We start from the raw sequence: 19,416 nt of genomic DNA, 5'->3' as shown, positions 1-19,416 counted from the left end.
TACATTTGATATAAGGGAAAATATCATCCCCCTCCCCTCTAAGTTTGCCTAATATCAATCCAGTACACAAGTTTTGAAAAATATCTATCCCTCTCCTACTTTATAAAGATTATATCAACCGTATCTTAGGTGACTAACTCTGTTAAAACAACATATTAAAAGATGATATTACCCTCGTCTTTAACCTCAATCCCCTTCTTTTAATTGGAGTTGCAACAGGGAAATCGAGAGAGATTTAAAAAAAAACAAAAAAATCCCACCCCTACCAGTTCCAAAAGGGCAGGTTCTGACCACCTCTGCAAACCACCACCCCACCCCTTCCACTACACTCCCATGCCCACGCGCCACCCTGCCGCTGCACACCCATGCCCAACCGCCACCTTGCCACTGCACCCCATGCCCACCCGCCCCTGTCTCTGTAACCGCACCCCACTCCCCTACCCATGCTTTACCGCCTCTGCAACTACCACCTCCCCACCCCTTCCCCTGCAACCCCCATGTCCACTGGCCACCACCCATCTCGTCTCTGCAACAAGAAAAGACAGAAGGTTAGAAACAAAGAAAATAAAAAACAGAGATTGAAAGAAGCAGAAGATTAGAAACTAACCAAAAAAAAAAAAAAATACAAATTTACCTTACCGCCTCTGCATCGTAGAGTGAAGGGTCGATGTCTTCGCCTTCATAGAGTAGAACCCCATGGACTTTTTTTTTGCAGGTAGTAGCAGTAACATTTAATAAAAGTGAAAGCCTAATTCTAATTCTAAAGTTTTTCCTCTGAGTTAATTTTTTTCTAAAGGGACGAATTCAGTCACAGAAATAGAAACCTTACAATCGGAGGTGTATTCACATTAGAACAAACTAAAGTAGAATTAAGCATCTATGGTGTCGATTCATATCTTCGTTCCATTGTTGAAGTAGCTAAGGAGAAGTCAGGATTCACAGATTCAGTTCTAATGAGCGGAAGCTCTGCCGTTAGTCATCATCTTCTTGAAATCCTCAAAGTTAACGTTGCCATCACCATCGGCATCAACGGAGCTAATCATCTTGGAGCAGTCCTGGAGGGATCACTTCTCCCCCAAATTCTTCAACACCTTGTGAAGCTCTGTAACCGATATCAATCCGTTCTTGTCCCGATCGTAAATATTAAAAGCATCTTTCAATTCCTTCATTCCACCGGCGGTGCTCACCTCTCCGTTCTTACCTCCGCAGTGAAAATCAACGAACTCTTGGAGATCGATGAAGCCATCACCACCAGTATCAATCTCGGCCATCATCCGTTTGATCCCTTCTGGTGAAGTCTTAGGGCCAAGGGCATTGAGAACATTGCCAAGTTCAGTGGAAGAGATCTTGCCGTCACCATTAGCATCAAATCGCTTGAAAACCTTCTCAAGAACCCCAGGAATTGGCTCAATGATGTCCAGTAGGTATGAACTCCGGCGACCCTAGGAACAATTACTGGCACCGCTCCATAACTAACGGTGAGATCGAGACGATATTCACCTGAAAAGACCCAAAATTTCTAAGGATAGAAATCAAAATAAGACGAAATGGAGACGATTTATTAAGAATTGGAACGAACCCCCAAAATCAACGAACTTATCCTTGCTATTGTGGCCAATTAAAAGATCTAATTGCATTATTGCTAGAAGACTGATGACCAGGTGGGCTCGTGGGGCATTCAGGTGCAGGTCTCTTGATCCTAGAAATATTAACAGCAGCGGTGGTGCTGGCGGTGGAAGAAGAACGGCGGCGGAAACAGTGGTGGCTATGATGGTGGTGCTGGCAAAAGAAGAAGAAGAGGAAGAAACGCAGAGAGGAAGAAGAGGAAAGAAGATGTTGCAGGGGCGGTGAGGAAGAAGAATAAGAAAAAGCTGAAGAAACGAAAAAGGGGTTTTGGGATTGAAGAGGGCAAACTTGGAATTAAACTTTATTAAGGGTAATTTGGGGTTTTAAAAAAATTGGACATGCCACGTTGTCACTTAATGACGTTTTTTAACATTCAGGTACGGTTGATATAATCTTTATAAAGTAAGGGAGAGGGTAGATATTTTTTAAAACTTGGGTACTAACTTAGAGAGGAGGGGATGATATTTTCCCTAAAATGAATTATTGGTATCAATGTACAACTTTTTTCTCTTCTAATTAAAGCCTTACAACTATTCTTCTAGGGGACAAAATGCCATATCATGTCCTCGACAATGGAAATCTCCCTTGAAGATCCACCTAGTTCTAGCACATGGAAGAATGATATGGCAATTCCAATCATTGAATAGACTGGTCGATGCATAGTTGACCTTGAGTCTAAGTTTCAAATCCAAATTCAGTCAAATACAGTCAAGGCATGTCTATGCACCTATGTATTTTCAATTGTCCGTGTATTGACATGCACTCTCCTGTAGTCGTTTTGATTTTCAAAGCTTTGTTTTATCACTTGGTCAACTTTGTTTGGATTGTAACATAATATATAGGTGAAGGGCACTTAGGTCTACTTTGTTCATAAAATTTGTTCCCCATTTGGCTCGTGAAAATATTTAGGATCATCAAGGGAACCCTCCCTTCGTTACGGACTAGGAAACAATTGCCTTTCTTTTAGATGTGATTATCAAAGTTTTGTTTGGTTGCAAGGGAAATTAGAGCGAGGTGAAATTGTGAAAACCTAAAAAGGAAATTTCACTTCCCTTTTCTTGAATTTCTCTTGCAACCAAATGGAACCCAAAAGATATGGTTTTTGAAAAACAAAAAACAGCTTTTATGTAAAGGTACTGCGTGGTAGTGAGGAGTAAGGAAAACACCACCTAAGTAAGAAAAAAAACAGTTTGAGAAATTGATTTTGTGGTTGAAGGACTCATAAGTAATAACTGTTTGACAATAGCATTAACCCTTGCTTCGCAAGAGAGGTTGTTTCCAAGTTTTGAACGGCAACCAACATGTAGTAACAGTAGAACTTAACCATTGCCTACTAAATATTGTCTTGACAAAATCCATCCACATTGACTTTTTCCTTGGCTAATTTGTAGCTATTCCGGATCCCCTCCCCTTTGGTTAACCACCCCACCTCATCTCACACAGTCCATGGGATGTGGGGACCACTTTTAGGGTCTAGGAACCACACCCCGTGGATGGTGTTTGGGTCAAGATATTGTACTCCAGGAAATAGCAGGTCAGGGTCCTGGTCCTCCTCCTTGGACGTTTGGGATTGGTAGTAGAGGTGGAGGTGGAAGATTTTCCTCGAGTTGTGTTTCAGTGGGTTGTTGCATCTGTGTAGCCGGACCCGATGGGAGGAGTAAAGCTCGGGTCGCCTGACGTGTGGTTGGACCACCATCCACTCGACTCCCTCCACGACGAGAATTTCTTGTAACACGGCTATTTCCTTGTTGGGAGTCGTTCGTCTAGTTGGTAACCATAACTGTTGGCTTTTATGTAGAGCTTCCCACAGACGGCGCCAATCTGTTGCGGTGAAATCCGAGCTGATGTCTACCTGGCTGAACTGTACTACACAAGTAAACAACACAAGACAAAAGAGTGCCGACCTGAACCGGTTAGTACACTCCGATGCCTAAGTCAAATCTCTGCAACAGATAAAATGTTCAAATCCAAAGAGTAGGAAGTGAGAGAACCCTTTTACTTGGGATAGGTGTTGCTATTTATAGGGTTGAGATAGTAGATCGGTATGGGGTACTTGATTGGAGATGATAAGTAGTGTCTCACGTATGCGTAGGTGTCATCTTCAAGACGAGACACCTATTGGGTTGGGAGTCATAAGGAAAATGCCACCTTGGCTAACTCATATTATGGTCAGGTTAACTAACCATATGAGTTTATTTACTTACTGCCCAAGCTTTGGGGTTGTATCCGAGTGGACTAGGCTGATTCCTGACCTTAGTTTCCTGGTCGACTTGGTAGTTGTTCTTAGGAATGGTCTATTTGGGTTTTACGCCTGACATCCAATCTTGAGCACCGAATACGGCACAATTTGGTTTGTCTATGACTCACGTGGTTCAGCCCGGGTTGAGTGGTTGACTCGATCATTCTCCTGATTCGCAACGTGTCACTTGATGATTGGTTTATTATAATTATGGTTCATCAAGGGGGGTTAGTTACCGGGGAGAGGAACCTACTTCATAACGAGTCCCGCTCTTATTCATCCCCATCGCCCAATTATTCTATGTGTGTGTGTATGTGTGTGTGTGAGAGAAAGAGAGATAATCTTAAGGGCCGGGCCTGGCCTGGGCCATGGTCAGTGCTAATCCGCAATAGATACCAGAGCATGGGCAGTATGAAAAAGACTCCTATGGGCCGTTTGGAATCGCTTTTGCCATTTGCAGCCTTTAGAGTTTATCTCCTCATGGATAACGTACTCCTTTTCTCACTACTACAGTAGGTCCAATCATGATTTAAGTTCACAATAAAATATCGGGATCGGTTACTTAGGAAATCGATATGATACCGATACAGATTGGTCTGAAAATCAAACGGTTTTGCTTTTGATTTTCCTTAAAAATCAAATATTTAACAGTTTTATCCCCAATGCATAACATTCTACCGGGATCGACCTGGTATCGGGATCAACCTGTGTCCTGTGACAATACAAATCCGGATTGACCGATACGGCCGATCCGTGACCTATACCTTAAACCACGGGGTCCATTACAAAAGTAAAGTATGGGACCATACAACGCTAACACGGTTGACTCTGGAGCTGAAGTAGAAAAAGATACTCTCACTAACAAACTGGCCCTTAGGTGTGAAACAATGCCACCAAAAACACAAACAAGTAGTACCTTTTGTCAGAAGTAAACAGTTAAAGGTGCTCATGGGCAACTTTAAGAATTGGGGCCTGTTGGGGGGGGCCTACATCCAGCATATAAGTTAAAAAAGGCACTGGTCAAGAAATGCTTCAATGGAATCCAACCATCCACTAGGATCCAATGTGAAGAGGCCTCCCTCCAGGCTTATAATGAAACACAACACCATCCACTCTTCCAAGCTTTTCTGGAAAGTACACAAACTGAAACCAATCAGGAGCCAACAAGATTCTGGAGCACTAATTTCTGATTCCAAACATGGGCACTTATTAAGCAACTTTTAAAGCTTTTAGCAAGAAGAACTAAATTTCCCTTGTGAAGATTACTCTTCTTCTGCATTACAAGATTCTGGCATCTTGAACTCAGCTTCCTTTGAACTTCTGTTTATACTTTACATCATTTAGTTGCAGCTGAAACTCCAGAAGCATTGAAGAACAACTTTCATAACTAATAAGTACCTAAAGATAGACCACAACTTTCTTTTTAATTGGTGGTGGTGGACTGAACACAGTTCAAACCAATCCTGCTGTAATCCTCTCACTCCTACAAAAGTATAGACTGTCAAGACTCAGGACTATTCACCAGATCTTGAGATGGTCTGGAAAGTATCAAAACTGATATGATGTTCTGCCCATACTGTTGAACAAGTTGCATTTGAACAACAAACAGCATAGTAGAAAGCCATCTCATTCAAACAAGATATTCTCACTGAGATGAAATGGACACCACTCCCGATACCGTATCAGTGAACAGTATGGACCTGGGCTATATCAGTCAAAAAACCTGATCTTTAAGAAAAACCAGGGGCAAACTTGTCCTATATAGGCCAATCCGTGCTACTCCATATCGGTATCGTATTGGTTTTGAAGGTGACCGATCCCCGATCCGATACCATGCACTAAAACCATGGAGATGGATGTATTCATGAGGCAAATTACGGCCAAATAGCCAAATTTGTATTTGAAGAAGAGTCCTCAGCATAAAGCCACAACTTTGAACTTGTCCTTGATGAATTCGACACCAGAAAGACATTCAGAAAAATAACCATCTTCATATCATACCAGAATTCATAAGTATCTGTACTAGGACTGTGAATAAATAGGTCAGACTGCAGAGAAATAGGGATCATACCATACCTATCATGAAGTGTACATCCACTAAAATACAGACACACACATATTCTGACATGAACACATTATTAAAGAATTCGTAACAAACAAACCACTCTGCTACAGTGGTCCTTTTTGAGTACCATTTCGGATAATATAAACATAATAGCTGAGCAAGATATCCTACATTCCGGTTGACTTTGAAACTCAGCACTTGACATGAAGCTCTAACATTTAAATTGAAAACCCAGAACCCCAAACACCATGAATTCAAGCTACTGGGTTAATAACAAATTCATCTTTTGTTAATACGATCACGAAGAAACGCGAAGAAACAAAACAAATTTAAGCAAAGATGACACCGAGATTTAACGTTGTTCACACACCAATTTGATATGCTACATCCACGAATGAAGCTGGAGATGAATCACTATGTAATAGAAGGAAAATGCAATGAAGATCTCTCAAGAACACCCAAAGGCACCATCACAGAGCTCACAAAATTTCTCTTTCTGGTTGCCACCAAATAATGTCGGAGCAGGGGTAACTTCAAAACGGGTGTGCAAGAATTCAAGACACACATATAACATCTTTAAATAACACACTAATAGATCAACCATCCCTTCACAGTAACACTTTGCGCTGTTCACCACAGTTTACCCCATAGAAACTTCCATTGCCCTCAAAGTGTTCCACGACCATAACAATGCTTGTCTATGTTGGTACTCAAATGAAACCAACCAGTCCCCTTGAAGAATTGGTCAGTGGGGATTGAAAATGGTTATACAGATCGAAATATTAGAGCAAATATCAATTTCGAGACAAAACCATCTCACTTTCTTCCTCTTCCTCAATAATCAGCATAGAACTGCCCTGAGTTCATTCCTCAAAATGAAATTGAAACTAAAATCCAATTCAAAGTTCAAGCAGACGAAGCAAACGAACAAGATGGACATGGAGAAAATGTCATGGAATTGAACGACATAGTAGCAGCAGCAGCAACCTTGGCCATGATACCGGACTGGTGGCAATATAAAGGAATCAAAGCAAAGAATGAAAAATATACTTCATTGTATCTAAAAGGATATGCACTTCTTACCTCAATCTAAGACTTGCATTGACAATACAAACAGATACCTGCATTTACAGAGACTTGATCCAGCACCAATTTCTATCTTACAAATAACAACAATAAGATCACAACTGAGTAAAATAGCCTTCAACATATTTATCATCTGAAACCACCTCGACCCGACAAGCCCCCATCTCGCCTTCATTATTCCTATGTAGCGACTCCGTGCACCAATAATCCTCTCCTCATGGTCAAAATTTTCCTTTCCTCCCCTGCAGGACAGAAGGAGCGGGCCCAACTAGTCTGTACTATACTGCAAGCAAGCACACACCATTGAAGCATAAGAACTAACGAAACCAGACTCTCTGAGACAGTCTCCCAAGGTAAAGGAGCCCCCAGAACAGGTTGATTGAGCTATAATGAATCTTGACTTATCCTCGCCTGCACATTTACAGAACTGCAATTTTAACATCTCCCTGATCAAGTTTATACCGGAGCTTCCCGGATTGACTCTGCAATCAAGAAGAAGGGTATGTATCAGCTTCATAGATTCAATCACCAGCGAAATTAATCAGATAAATCACCACCCAGGAATCATATCAAGCAGGTAAGCATGTGTGCTCATATCAAAAGAACCAACAAGAATTAACCACACCAGAATCCCAAAAGGAAAATACCATAAGAAGTAAATATACAATACAAGATTTGCAGAATAGGCTCTAATAAATAAAAGAAACTGCAAAATATTTATTGACATACAATCACAATGGAAGTAAGTAAACCATGACACAAGTTTATTCATCAAATTTCGAAATATAAAAATAGAAATTGAAGAAAGGCCAAAGATCAAGCACAAATAAGAAGGAAGTGAAAGTGGAAAAGATGAATTAAACCTTAGAAACCGTTGAAACAATGGCTCGGCTCTCTGAAAGGAGAAGATCAGAGTCAACGGCCTTGCAGTTCGGTGGTGTCTCAAACAAAGAAAGAGAAAATTGCTTGTAAATGACACCAACATCAAAGTAAATAAGACCGGAGCTTGGGATGTCAACACGAATACCCTTTACAGGAAACCAAAGGAACAGCTCTTGAGCCGATATACCAGACAAAGCCCCGATCTGGCCATAGCTAAGAAACCCAGAAACGTTGCGCTCGTAATGCACCTCATTCTCAAACTTGGCATTGCAGGCTTGTTCAAGATGAACTTCGAACCTGCCCCTTTCGTCAAAGCTGAATTCTGTCACCCCTTTTGGGAGCAAACCGATTGGAAGCCCATGCGACCTCAAAACATCGTATATCGAAGAGGGTGATTCTGCTGAAGAAGCTGAGATTGCAACGATAAGGGCTAAGCAGAAGATCAAAATTGAACAAGATGAAGCTACCCTCTTCATCTTGTTCTCAGAAAGAAAGGAGAAAAGATTGAATTTAGATTTCAAGCTCCTTAATTTGTTGCTCCCACTAAACTTTTCTCTGTCTATCTCTGTTCTTGGTGGGTAGTAAGAGATTAGAGGGAAGAGTTACAGCAACGTTTGAACAATGAAGAAAAAAACAGAAAATATTATGGGGTTGAAGACAGAGGTTGCCAGCAAGAATACAGAGGGATTAAGAGAAGAGAATAGAAGAGAGAGAGAGAGAGAAAGAGCGAGAGGGGGTGATGGTGATGGAATGAAAATTAACAATAATTGAAGCGTGGGTGGGACCTGACATGATCGTGATCCGGTGATCCAGTTCATCTACTGATTTGAGTGACGATTTGATTCGTAAAAATATCAGCAATTTATCGCAATATATTTTGATGAGTGGACGTGATGCTAGTTGCAACTTGCAAGCGACATGGTGAAAAATGAAAAATCATCACGTGAATGGACTTAAAGCATTTTTTTTTCTATTGGATTTTTTTTGAGGGGGGGGGGGGGGGTTAAGAGGGGATGTACCCCACCCGGGCAGCGTGTTCGGGTAGGGGATAAGGTAGATTCGGGTCCTTTGTAGCTGTGACATAATATGTAACGCACCATCTGATGGTTCTGTGTGTTCGGGCACGTAGCTCAACACACAGGCAGGGTGTTGGGTTGCGTGCTCAAGCACACAGGGCCGTTGGATGTGTGCTACACATTGTGTCGTGCTACAGAGGAGCCCAACGTGGGGTAAGGTGATCATTTCTGCCCCCTTATGAGAGGAATTGTAGGACCCGTAGGGATAAATATTCAGGATGGGGGTGGCATGGTTTTAGTGCACAGTATCGGATCAGGTATTGGTCATCTTTAAAATCGATAAGATACCGATATGGTATCGGCATGGATTAGCCATATCGAACAAGTTTACTCCTAGGGTTCCTTAAAAATGGGGTTTTTTTTTTTTGACTATTTTACCCCTTGTCCATACCGTTTCATCAATATAGTATCGATCACCTTCAAAACTATACAGTATCGGCCGTGTCTGGCGATTCGATACCAATACCTCAAACCATAGGGGGTGGGGACTTTAGGGGTTTGGAGAGGTGGGATGGTTTGGTTGGTTTAAGAGAGTTTTTTTTTTTTTGTTTTGTTGGGGGGAGTTTAAAGGAAAGAAGGAGATTTGTTAGGAGAGTGGATCCAATGAAGAAGAAAGGGAACAATGTATGACTGAAGTAACTAGAGAGAAAATGGAATAAGAAGCATGTGAGAGAGAAGGGAGGGTGGGTGGGTGCTTGATTATAATTATAGCTTTGTCTTGTCATATTGTTTCATATGGTGATACCCCACCTCCAACATTTGCGCTTGAAAATGATAAATGTCTCCTTTGTGTGTGTGTTGCATATGTGTGTTTGGTGCATTTTACTTGATTCTTATAGCATGAGTATAGTTGGGTGTTGAGCCATATAGGGTCTACTACCTCATGTGTAGTCAAGTGTCTTATGAATTGGCAAGACTGCTTTTTTTTTCAGTGAATTATAAAGAACGAATTTTTTTGTTTTTGTGTTTTTGAAAGAATGTGTAGTAGCGTTCTCAAGAAGAGAAAGGAGAGGTTTTGGGGAGAGGAAAAGACATGTTTGTTGAAGAAGAAAATGTGATCGTGTTTGATCAAGTTGGGTAATCAAAACCGTTGCTTGTTTTTTCAGATTGTTTTTCAAGCTATTTAGAAGGTATATTTAAAACTTTTACAAGTAGAATAATGTCATCTTATTGATGCTTTTAAGGTAACTTTGTATTTCTTCAAGTGTTATCGTTCTTCTCCCATTCTTATTGTAAATCTCAAGTTTTAGGCAGAAAATTTTTGCGAAGAGAAACATTATAATCTTCTTTTGATTTTAGTGGATTCCTCTCAGAATTGCCTTGTGGTTTTCTCGTCACAACGAAAATTTTCCATGTTAAATCTGGCCTTGTGTAGGTTTGTTGTTACTTGTTTTATCTTCTGTGCTTCTAGCATTTGCATATGCGTTTTTGTGTATCAAATGCACTTTTGTGTGTTGTATGCTTTTTTGCAAGCTTTTGTTTCTTCTATTCACTTATTTATGAAGGTCTCTTTGCTTCACAACAACTGCTATCAGAGCTTTGTTGTTTTTAATTGTGTGTAAATAAAAAATGGATGCAAATACCTCTTCAAGAATGATTAGTTTAACTGGAAATAATTAGTTGATTTGAAAAGCCAAGATAGAAGACTTTCTTTAAAGTAATTGATGTATTACGTAAGTCATATACAATGTTGTATGCCAAAGAAAGTAGCTACTTAGTCACTTTATGTCGACCTTAATGACTTTCAAGAGACTTTTATTCACCAATTGAGAAAATAAAGAAGAAGCCAAAGACCATCTCCAATGATAATTGGAAGAAAATGGACTAGAAAAAAATTGCTTGCATCTGGCAATGGTTGGATTATGTTGTTTTCCATCATTTGTCAACGAAAACTAGCTCTTTGTGGAAGAATTTGTTAGACTAGTTTGATTCAAATAGGAACAAAATCGTAAAAGTCAGGATCTCCATAGGACGTTCAAGAACACAATCAAACAAATAATAATTGATCAACGATAGAACCACTAACCTTGTTTTGAATCCATGACGATGACAATCGTAGAGGAAAATAAAGACCAAAGATCTAGGTGCTTCCCCTCTATTCCCAAAGATAACTGGCTTGATGAGAATATCGTATGCACAGGGATGATGAACACTAAATATCTCCCTCTCTTTCCAGAATACAGTCCTCAACAGAGATTGAGAACTAATAGTTGTAATGGGTAGAGGGGGGACCTAACTCTCTTTATATAGTAATTCCTAGAGAGCTTCTCTCATCATAGTCCCAGTAGGAATCTATCTGGCCCACACTAAGCCAGTTCACATTAGACTTCTAATACAACTTAATGACCTCCCTAATTAGACCAAAACTCTAAATAGCCTGAGTTTAGGGATTTAATTAGGTCTACATAGAGTTCTATTAGAAATAGAATTCTAGCAGAATTTGCATGATTTGTATGAGAAAGAGGATCATAAATAAGGCGTTCTTCATCAAGAAACTTCTAAACTTGAAGTTTAAGGAGATCGGTTCTAGAGTACTTGAATGAAACGCAAAGTATTTTAAATCAGTTGACAACTATGAAGATGGTGCAAAATGATGAATTGCAATCATTGTTGTTGCTAAGTTCATTGCTTATAGTTGGGAGACTCTTGCTGTATCCCTTAGCAACTCGGTACCCGATGGATTTTTTTTTTGGTAAAAAGTAATTTTATTAAAAGGGGGGAAGATAAACACAGTCTCCTGATTACACAACTCTAAGAGCCAAGGAGTGGGGACAGGCCAGACTCTCTCTCTTGCTAAAGACAGAGTCTTCCTTGCTAGGGAATTGGCTATTTTATTTGCCTCCCTAAGAACAACAACAAAGGAACAGGAGGTTAAATTTGCCGCTAACACACAAATATCGTGAACAACATTGTCCACATTGGAGGGGACTGGACTGGATGGCTGACTAATTAAGGAAATGAGAAAGTTACAAGCAATTTGTTAAATGAAAAAAATGAGAAGAAAATCTTCAGATGTCTCCTAACCACATCCATTAGTTAATGAAGAACGGGGGACTTGAAAATAAATTGAGAATATAGAACTTATCTCAACCGCTTAACCCTTAAATGAAAAAACCACGTACAGTAGGAAGGTTTATACACAAACAAAATCACAAACACTTGGGAGGCTAAGTTGTACCCTCGGCCACTCTTTAAAATTGTAGTCGCCTCCCTGTGGTACAATATGGGTTCTTGTGAATCGACCTCCAAGATGAAACATTCCCTTAGGCTTCCAGTAGTTGTTGCACTCACTTACTGAGCCACATCAGGACACACTCAAGTTATGTTCAATCAACCAAACGAATGAAACGAAGGGATCTCTCAATTCAGTGAGCAAAAGGCAAAATAAGAGAGAGAGAGAGAGAGAGAGAGAGAGAGAGAGAGCAAATGAGTATGAGAGAGGTAATAGAACACTTAGAATAATACTCTAAAAAGTTAGCATAAAGGAGATATACGTGCCCCTGGAAACACCTGTCTAAAGGAGCTCAAAAGATGTGTCTCTCAAAGAGAGAAGACACAGGAAACTAGTCGTTTCCGACATCCACAAGGACAGCGCACAACAAAAGATCGCTGACTCTAGCGACATGTCAAATGACGCTCATCTGATGTTAGAAAAACTGTGTTCAACATTAGAAAGAATGTGGTGCAAGTCGATAAAGATCCTGACAAACCCTAACTTTGAGCACACTTTGGCCGATGTCTAACAATAAACTATCAACATCGAGATAAATGAATCTAACATCGGAAAGACCTATCCGCCCATTATAGACCTTACTCTTTGCCTTAGCGATTGTAGCTCGACTATCTCGATGACGTGATATAGATGGCACATGCTTTGGCCATTAGGGTTTCTCAACTATTCGACTTCTATGCCAGCTTTTTCTAAGGCAATAAATTCTACGTCCATAGTGGATCATGTACCACATGTCTATTTAACCGTTTTAATGAAATCACTCCACCACTTAAAGTGAACACAAATCCACTAGTGGCCAAGGATTCCTTTGCATCCAAGTTTCAATTAACATCACAATAGCTTTAAGTACGTATTACTGGGTTACTACTGCAGCGTATGTCATAATCTGTAGTACCCTTCAAATACTAGTACCTCATCAACTTTACAAGAGCATCGCAATGCTTTGTACTTGCGTTATGAATGAATTGACTTGACTTGCCAAGCTCAAGGACTTTATCGGGTCTTGTGCAATTCATCAAGTAAGACACAAAATAAAAATTTGTGAATATTCCTTTGAGAAACCGGTTCACCTTCATGTCTTTCTAAATAATCACTGACAACCAAATGTATCTTCACAGATGGGTATTTAAAATATCCATACTTTTTGAGTATGTTATCTACATAATAAGATTGAGACAACACAATTTCTTCATGTTTCATAGTGATCTTGATTCCTAGAATCACATCAGATCTCACAGGTTCTTTGTATCAAAATTTTGACATTAGGAGTTTTTTGTTGTTTCAACAATCTCAAAACTTATACCCATGATTAGCATATCATAAATATATAGAATAATAAATATACCTTTGTTAAAATTATAAACACACATATCGACATCATTTATTTAAAGTCATTTGATATCAAAACTGTATCAAGTTTTTCATACCATTTTTTAGGTGCTTATTTCAAATCATACAAGTACTTGACAAGTTTACATATTTTATGTTCTTGTCCTCGTACAAAATAATTTTCACGTTGTCTACTATAAATCTCCTCTTCCAAATCTCTATTTAAAAATGTTGCTTTCACATCCGTTTGATATATATAGTTTATAAATTGAAGCAACAAGAAGCAAGACTATTATGATGGCTATTCTATCAACCGGGGAAAAAGTATCAAAGTATTATTTTGTATAAAACCTTTAACTACTAACCTGACCTTGAAATTGTCAAGTGTCCCATCTAGTTTCAATTTCTTAAATATCCATTTGGTATCCACATCTGGTATCCAGTGGTAGGCAACCAATTCTCATGTACAATTTGCTATTATAGAGTCTTACTCACTTTTAATAGCCTCCTTCCAAAAAAACATAATCTGAAAAACTTATCGCCTCTTGATGTCTAAGAGGGTCTTTGTCAACAAAATAGACAAACATATCATCACCCAAGTTGGTGTGTTTCTTTTGTCTCCTACTCCTCTTTAATTCAAACCGACAACCAACCAATGGTATGAAGAAATTTATTATTGTTAGTTCCTTAATTTATGTAAGAAGGCACTCATCAAGAATTCAGTTTTTTGAATAATAGAATCTGGCAATCCAAAAACACTCGTCCAATAGATAGATATACATGGACTGTGTAACTGACCGAACCAACCCAAATGTTCCTACATAGAGAATTTCTCTCTCTTATTGAAATTAAAGTTTGCCCCTAACTTCTTGAGATTTTCTCTTCTTTCTTTCGGTTGCGAGAATCAAGGTTGAGAATCTTTGGAGTGATTGTGAGAGATAATCTCTTGCATTCGTTGGGCAAACATTGCGAAAGGATTTGCTATAAAGAATTCATTGTGTTGCTACATAGAGGAAGAGCTATGTTTCCTAGGCGGTACTACACATGTGATACTCAATGTAATGGTTCCCCCTTCCAATGACATTTTATGAGAAAAACAGATTTACATTAGTCAAAACAATAAAGAGTCCAAATTAGATGATACAGTATCATTTAGCTTCTCTGTCCTAGCCTGAGTGGCCAAATTATGGGTGATTGATGTGTAAGTTCTTGAGAAGTGTTTAAATAGCAATACAATGTATAGCGATATAGTAAATATATAGATCCCAAGGCCAATCAAACAAAGGCTTTTGTTGAGGTTTGGTGTCTTGACTTTTGATGATTGAACTGCTGTGTGGAGCCTTCGTAGCGAGAGTAAATTTCATGTATAGGGTTTCGCTATAAACATGTTGCGAGAGTACTTTCTCTGTAACGAAAATCTGAGAGAGGTGTGAGGACGAGCAACTGTAACCCTATTCTCCATTGATAGTGCAAGTGTGAAATAGATCTCATCTCACCGTGTACGTAGGTAATCTTGTTGAAACACGTAAATCTTTGTGCATATTGTGTGATTGTTGTTTTGCGTTTTCCATTCTTCTCTGCATTGTGTTAGGGTCTACAGCTTTTCCACCTAGTTCTCAGTTCCTCACAACCAGTCCAAATGTCAACAGAGATGGCTCCTAATGATCTTGCTTGTTGCAGCCCTTGGAGCATTTTTTGTGCTTCTACCTACTGGGCTCTCCCTGCATATCCAAAGTCTATAGAAGCGTCAATAAAGTTTTTTTCAAGAATGATTATAGATGCTCATCCTGTCTCAATATAGTTCTCCACAAAACTTTCATAGGAGAGAACCAAAATAAGCAAGTTTCAGGGCACTTCCAGCAGGTAAAATGGCAAGAATAAATGAGGTAAAACTATGTTATTACTGATCCTACAAGGAACAAGACGACAAAGAGATTTGACACATTGGTTTCAGGATTGTCATAAGAAATAACAAGTTATAGAAAAAAATTTCTATGAAGAGCAATTTATCATTACGAGATAATTGGGATGAAAGCAACAAATTCTTCATAACATTCTCAAAAAGAAAAATTTAGTTCCCGTCTCTTCTTCAGAAAGAATTGGGGTATTTATTTGTAAAATTGTGCTCAGTAATTCCGTCAAGATCTCTTCGTTAGTTTGGGAAGGATTAGAAGTATGAAAAACAAGGCTTGGGCTGTACATCAAGGAAGCCATGCGTCAGTCCATATATTTACTAATTGATTAGAACCAATCTTCCAACATATCATATGTCTAAGGGTGAGAAGAATTCTATTCCAAATCCAAGAGCTTTTCTTGAAAGTAAAATTTAAAAAAGTAATGGTGGTATTGGAAAAATATTTTGCTTGTTAGGAATGGAATGGTCATTACACCCCCTTATTAGGGAACCACACGTACTCTACCGGATAGGGAATTGGAGGAGATAAATATCCTCTTTGTCCCTATTAATTAATGAAAGCTTCCTTTTTCTCTTATTTAGACAGTTCCTAATAGGCCTCTTTATGCAAAACTTGAGTTTTATAAGGCCTTTGGGCCCCCCCAAAAAACAAAAAAGTAATGTAAATCTGAAAATACTTACAGGAGGAATCTTTGTCTTGACTCGTGACTGTGTCGTGGAAGGCCTGAAAAGCTTTGGAGGGACTGAAAAGCGTGACTTGATTACGAAACTATCCTCTGCGTTGATCAGACACAAAAGTGCAAAAGAGTGATATAACAGAAATAACAGTTCTGGAAAGCCTATAACCTACCCCCGCTATAGGAGGAATTGGTCCAACGACCCTATCTCATCTTCTTCACGCATGTAATGGGGCTATAAAGATAGGCTATCAAAATAATAGACTGATCTTGGTGAACAAATCGGTGTCATATCCCTTGAGCCACAAGTCACTCCAACATCTTTCTTCCCTGGTCCTAGGTAATTGACCTGATCTGGACCATTTAAGATGATGGGCTATATTGGTTAGGGGTGTCAATTGGTTGGTTTGGATTGATTTCGTTTTGATTTTATCGGTTTCGGTGTGAGAATAGGTGAGTCCAAAATCAATCGGATGCACTAATTTCAGTTTGGTTTTGGTTTCGATCTGGTTAGGATTTGGTTTCATATCGATTTCTCTAATCGGTTTGGTATCAGGTTGTATCGGTTTGACATGTACACATATTCATAATTATCAAAAAATCATGTTTTTTTATGAATTTTGGACTGGTAGAGGTTTCTTATTGGGTTAAATTGGTTTGGACTCAATTTCGATCCGATTTTCTAAGGTTGATTCATTGTCTTATCGATTTCAATGGGGTCCCAAAATGAATGGGATAACAAATACATACATAGATAGTTAAGACCTTGACGTACACAAGAAAGACTTAAGATAGGAATGGTTGAACTCAACTCTACCTCATAAGGAAGGTAAGCTTGATTGATGCTTTTCGAGTGTGAGATTGAGATTGAGAAAGCAATGCCCTTGAGGAGAGCACTTGTCAGTTGTGATCATCTAGTATGATCTATCTATGAAATATTGAAATTGTTCATCCCTTTGTAGATACGATGAGCTAAGGACACCTTGTCTTATGACCATTACCCACCGCTCCATCCGTTTGGATTCAGTTTAACAAAACCCCAATCCGAAGATGATCCAATAAGCTTCATTTCGATTTCGATTTGGGCTAGTTCGGATTAGGGTTTGACACCCCTTAGTATTGCTATCAAAAAACCTTTTTTTATTTTTTATATTTTTTACCATGATCCAATGAGTTGGTGGAGAAGATCAAGACCACAACCTGTAACATCAACTTAGCTGTTCTTCAGCAAATTACATGCACCCCTCCTGTAGTTGGAAACAATATCAAAACATCCCTTTAGTTTCACTATTTATGTGCACCTCTTAGATTTGTGGATGACTTACAAATAAACCCCTACCATCAAGTGTATATCGTTAGTTGTAGTTAAACTTTTCAAAAACCCTGTTTTACCCTTAAAATTTTTCCATAGACCATTTTACCCTTATGAGACATAGGGGAAGCCCAAACCCTTCACCGGCGATCTGCGAGGGAAGTTCAGTGATGATCTGGATGGATTTCCTATTCATTCCTATGTCTCCCAAAGCCACGAATACTTCTTGTGTATCAAGAATTTTAGATCCAAAAAACAGCTTATTTGGTTTAAAAATAGATCCTTGTTCTGAATCAAATCCAATGTCCAAGTACTGTCACAGAATGAAATTCCATTAAATCATTGAAGAATAAAATTTTGCTAATTAATAAGCTTTATTTCATGATTCTTCTTTAGCTTTCAGATCTCAAACTATTTACCTTTTCTATTGTTATCAATTTCAAAATGGAAAAAGGAATAAGGATCTTCATGTACAAGCAAAGAAATCTTCCTGTACCAAGTACCGACTGTGATTTGACGGAGCAAATTTGCAAGTATTGATGACAACTGTAATCTCTTATTCTTGTTTTTTACCTGAATGAAAACTCTGTTGGACTTGAGCATATTTCGAACTTGAAATCTCTTCTGCAACTCTCTTTAATCTCTAACTCGTTTAAAGATTTGACGGAGCAAATCTCTTCCCCAAAACCCTAACTCGTTTTTGGGGATTTTGGGGAGAAGAATTTGAATAAAGGTAAAATGGGAATTTAAAATAGGTCATTGAACTAAGAGGGTAAAATAGTCTTTTTCACTTACAAAACTAATAGTTTACTAACCCCGTGAGAAATTAAGGGGTTTTTTGAAATAATAAAACTAGGGGATGTTTTGATATTATTTCAAACGGTTTTTGACGTATCACGATCAATCTGAGCATGTCAAGGATTTAAAAATCCGAATGCGATCGGTTGATCCACATGCAAATTCTAGGGTTAGAGCATATTTTAGTTGATTCTAGCCAATTCTTGATCGATCTAGCCCGACCGGAATTGGCCGGAATCAATCTGGATCCTGATTCCATTCTATTTAAGCCTTGGGACATATTGGCCGATTCACAGAGAGACTCACTGTTGCGTCGAGAAATCGTCTAGGGGATCTTCCAAGTAGCCTGCGTAGAGGAACAAAATAAGTACCAAAGAGGCGGGCTTCTCCGGTGGGGGACTCTTTGATGCTTAAGTAAGATTTCTCTAGCAGCAGATAAGAGAATAGTAATCAAAGTCCTTCTATTGTGGTTTATACCTGAATATATATAGTGTAGACTGTAGATAGGGGCGATTGTGGAGAGTCTCGTTGATGGAGTGTTCTGTCCATGGTAGGATAGTCAATCGTGGAGTCCTCTTGGGGGAGTGACTCTTAATTAGTAGGAGCCGTGGGCGCTCCTCCCGTAATTTTCTTATAGGAGTGTGTCACTAACTATCCGCGGTAAGTTTCGAGTGGATTGATCCATTCCCACGTGATGAATAACGTCTTTGCGTAATCCGGCCCTTGGTGTCGGATCGGATGGTGTATGATCCAATGGATTAGGTCCTATGGATTCTTATCCATTAGACCTTTCCTGTAATAGTGACGTGACGCAATGTTATTGGGTAACCATATTTAAGTATATCACTCACCGACACCACCTCGATGCAGAGAAGTATCGCGGAGATTTTGGCAAGAACAAACCGTCAGCAATGCGTGGTGCCATATCCAACCTCCAATACCAAGTTTTGGATCCTCTAATCAATGTAAGAAGCTATGTATACATGTGACTGGACACTGCAAGAATTTTTGGAATCAATAAGAGGCGATTGAAACCCACACTATACCTCATACTGTACTCTCTTTGAGAATTTGTTGTCAGAAATCAGAAACTGGGCTGAACCAGCAGTGGTTGGTTTAGCTGCCACTTGCCAGGAAAATGGGAATGGCTCAGAAGCAATCAAATTAGGCCAAAAGTTC

The 19,416-nt window shown here is 39.2% G+C and overlaps 1 protein-coding gene and 1 pseudogene across 1 annotated transcript; both read right to left on the bottom strand.

The window, feature by feature from the left end:
* Positions 1-810: 810 nt before the first annotated feature.
* LOC122668473 lies at positions 811-4,151 on the bottom strand (annotated as a pseudogene).
* Positions 4,152-6,957: 2,806 nt separating this feature from the next.
* On the bottom strand, positions 6,958-8,578 carry LOC122668859. Its single transcript, XM_043865413.1, has 2 exons — positions 7,880-8,578; positions 6,958-7,498 (listed from the first exon to the last, which is right to left on the bottom strand). Exons 1-2 carry the CDS (start codon positions 8,372-8,374, stop codon positions 7,436-7,438), a joined length of 558 nt encoding a protein of 185 aa, XP_043721348.1. The 5' UTR covers positions 8,375-8,578; the 3' UTR covers positions 6,958-7,435.
* Positions 8,579-19,416: the final 10,838 nt, after the last annotated feature.

The sequence above is a fragment of the Telopea speciosissima genome, chromosome 7, assembly GCF_018873765.1.
Source record: "Telopea speciosissima isolate NSW1024214 ecotype Mountain lineage chromosome 7, Tspe_v1, whole genome shotgun sequence".
In the NCBI taxonomy this organism is placed as follows: domain Eukaryota; kingdom Viridiplantae; phylum Streptophyta; class Magnoliopsida; order Proteales; family Proteaceae; genus Telopea; species Telopea speciosissima.
The sequence above is the reverse complement of the archived record's forward strand: the minus strand, read 5'-3'. Positions and strand labels throughout refer to the sequence as shown.

Excerpts from the sequence above, each read along its gene's own strand:
- LOC122668859 (XM_043865413.1), bottom strand. The coding sequence starts at position 8,374 with ATGAAGAGGGTAGCTTCATCTTGTTCAATTTTGATCTTCTGCTTAGCC. Across the intron at positions 7,499-7,879 it reads TTGTTTCAACGGTTTCTAAG|AGTCAATCCGGGAAGCTCCG; the intron begins GTTTAATTCATC and ends TCTTGATTGCAG.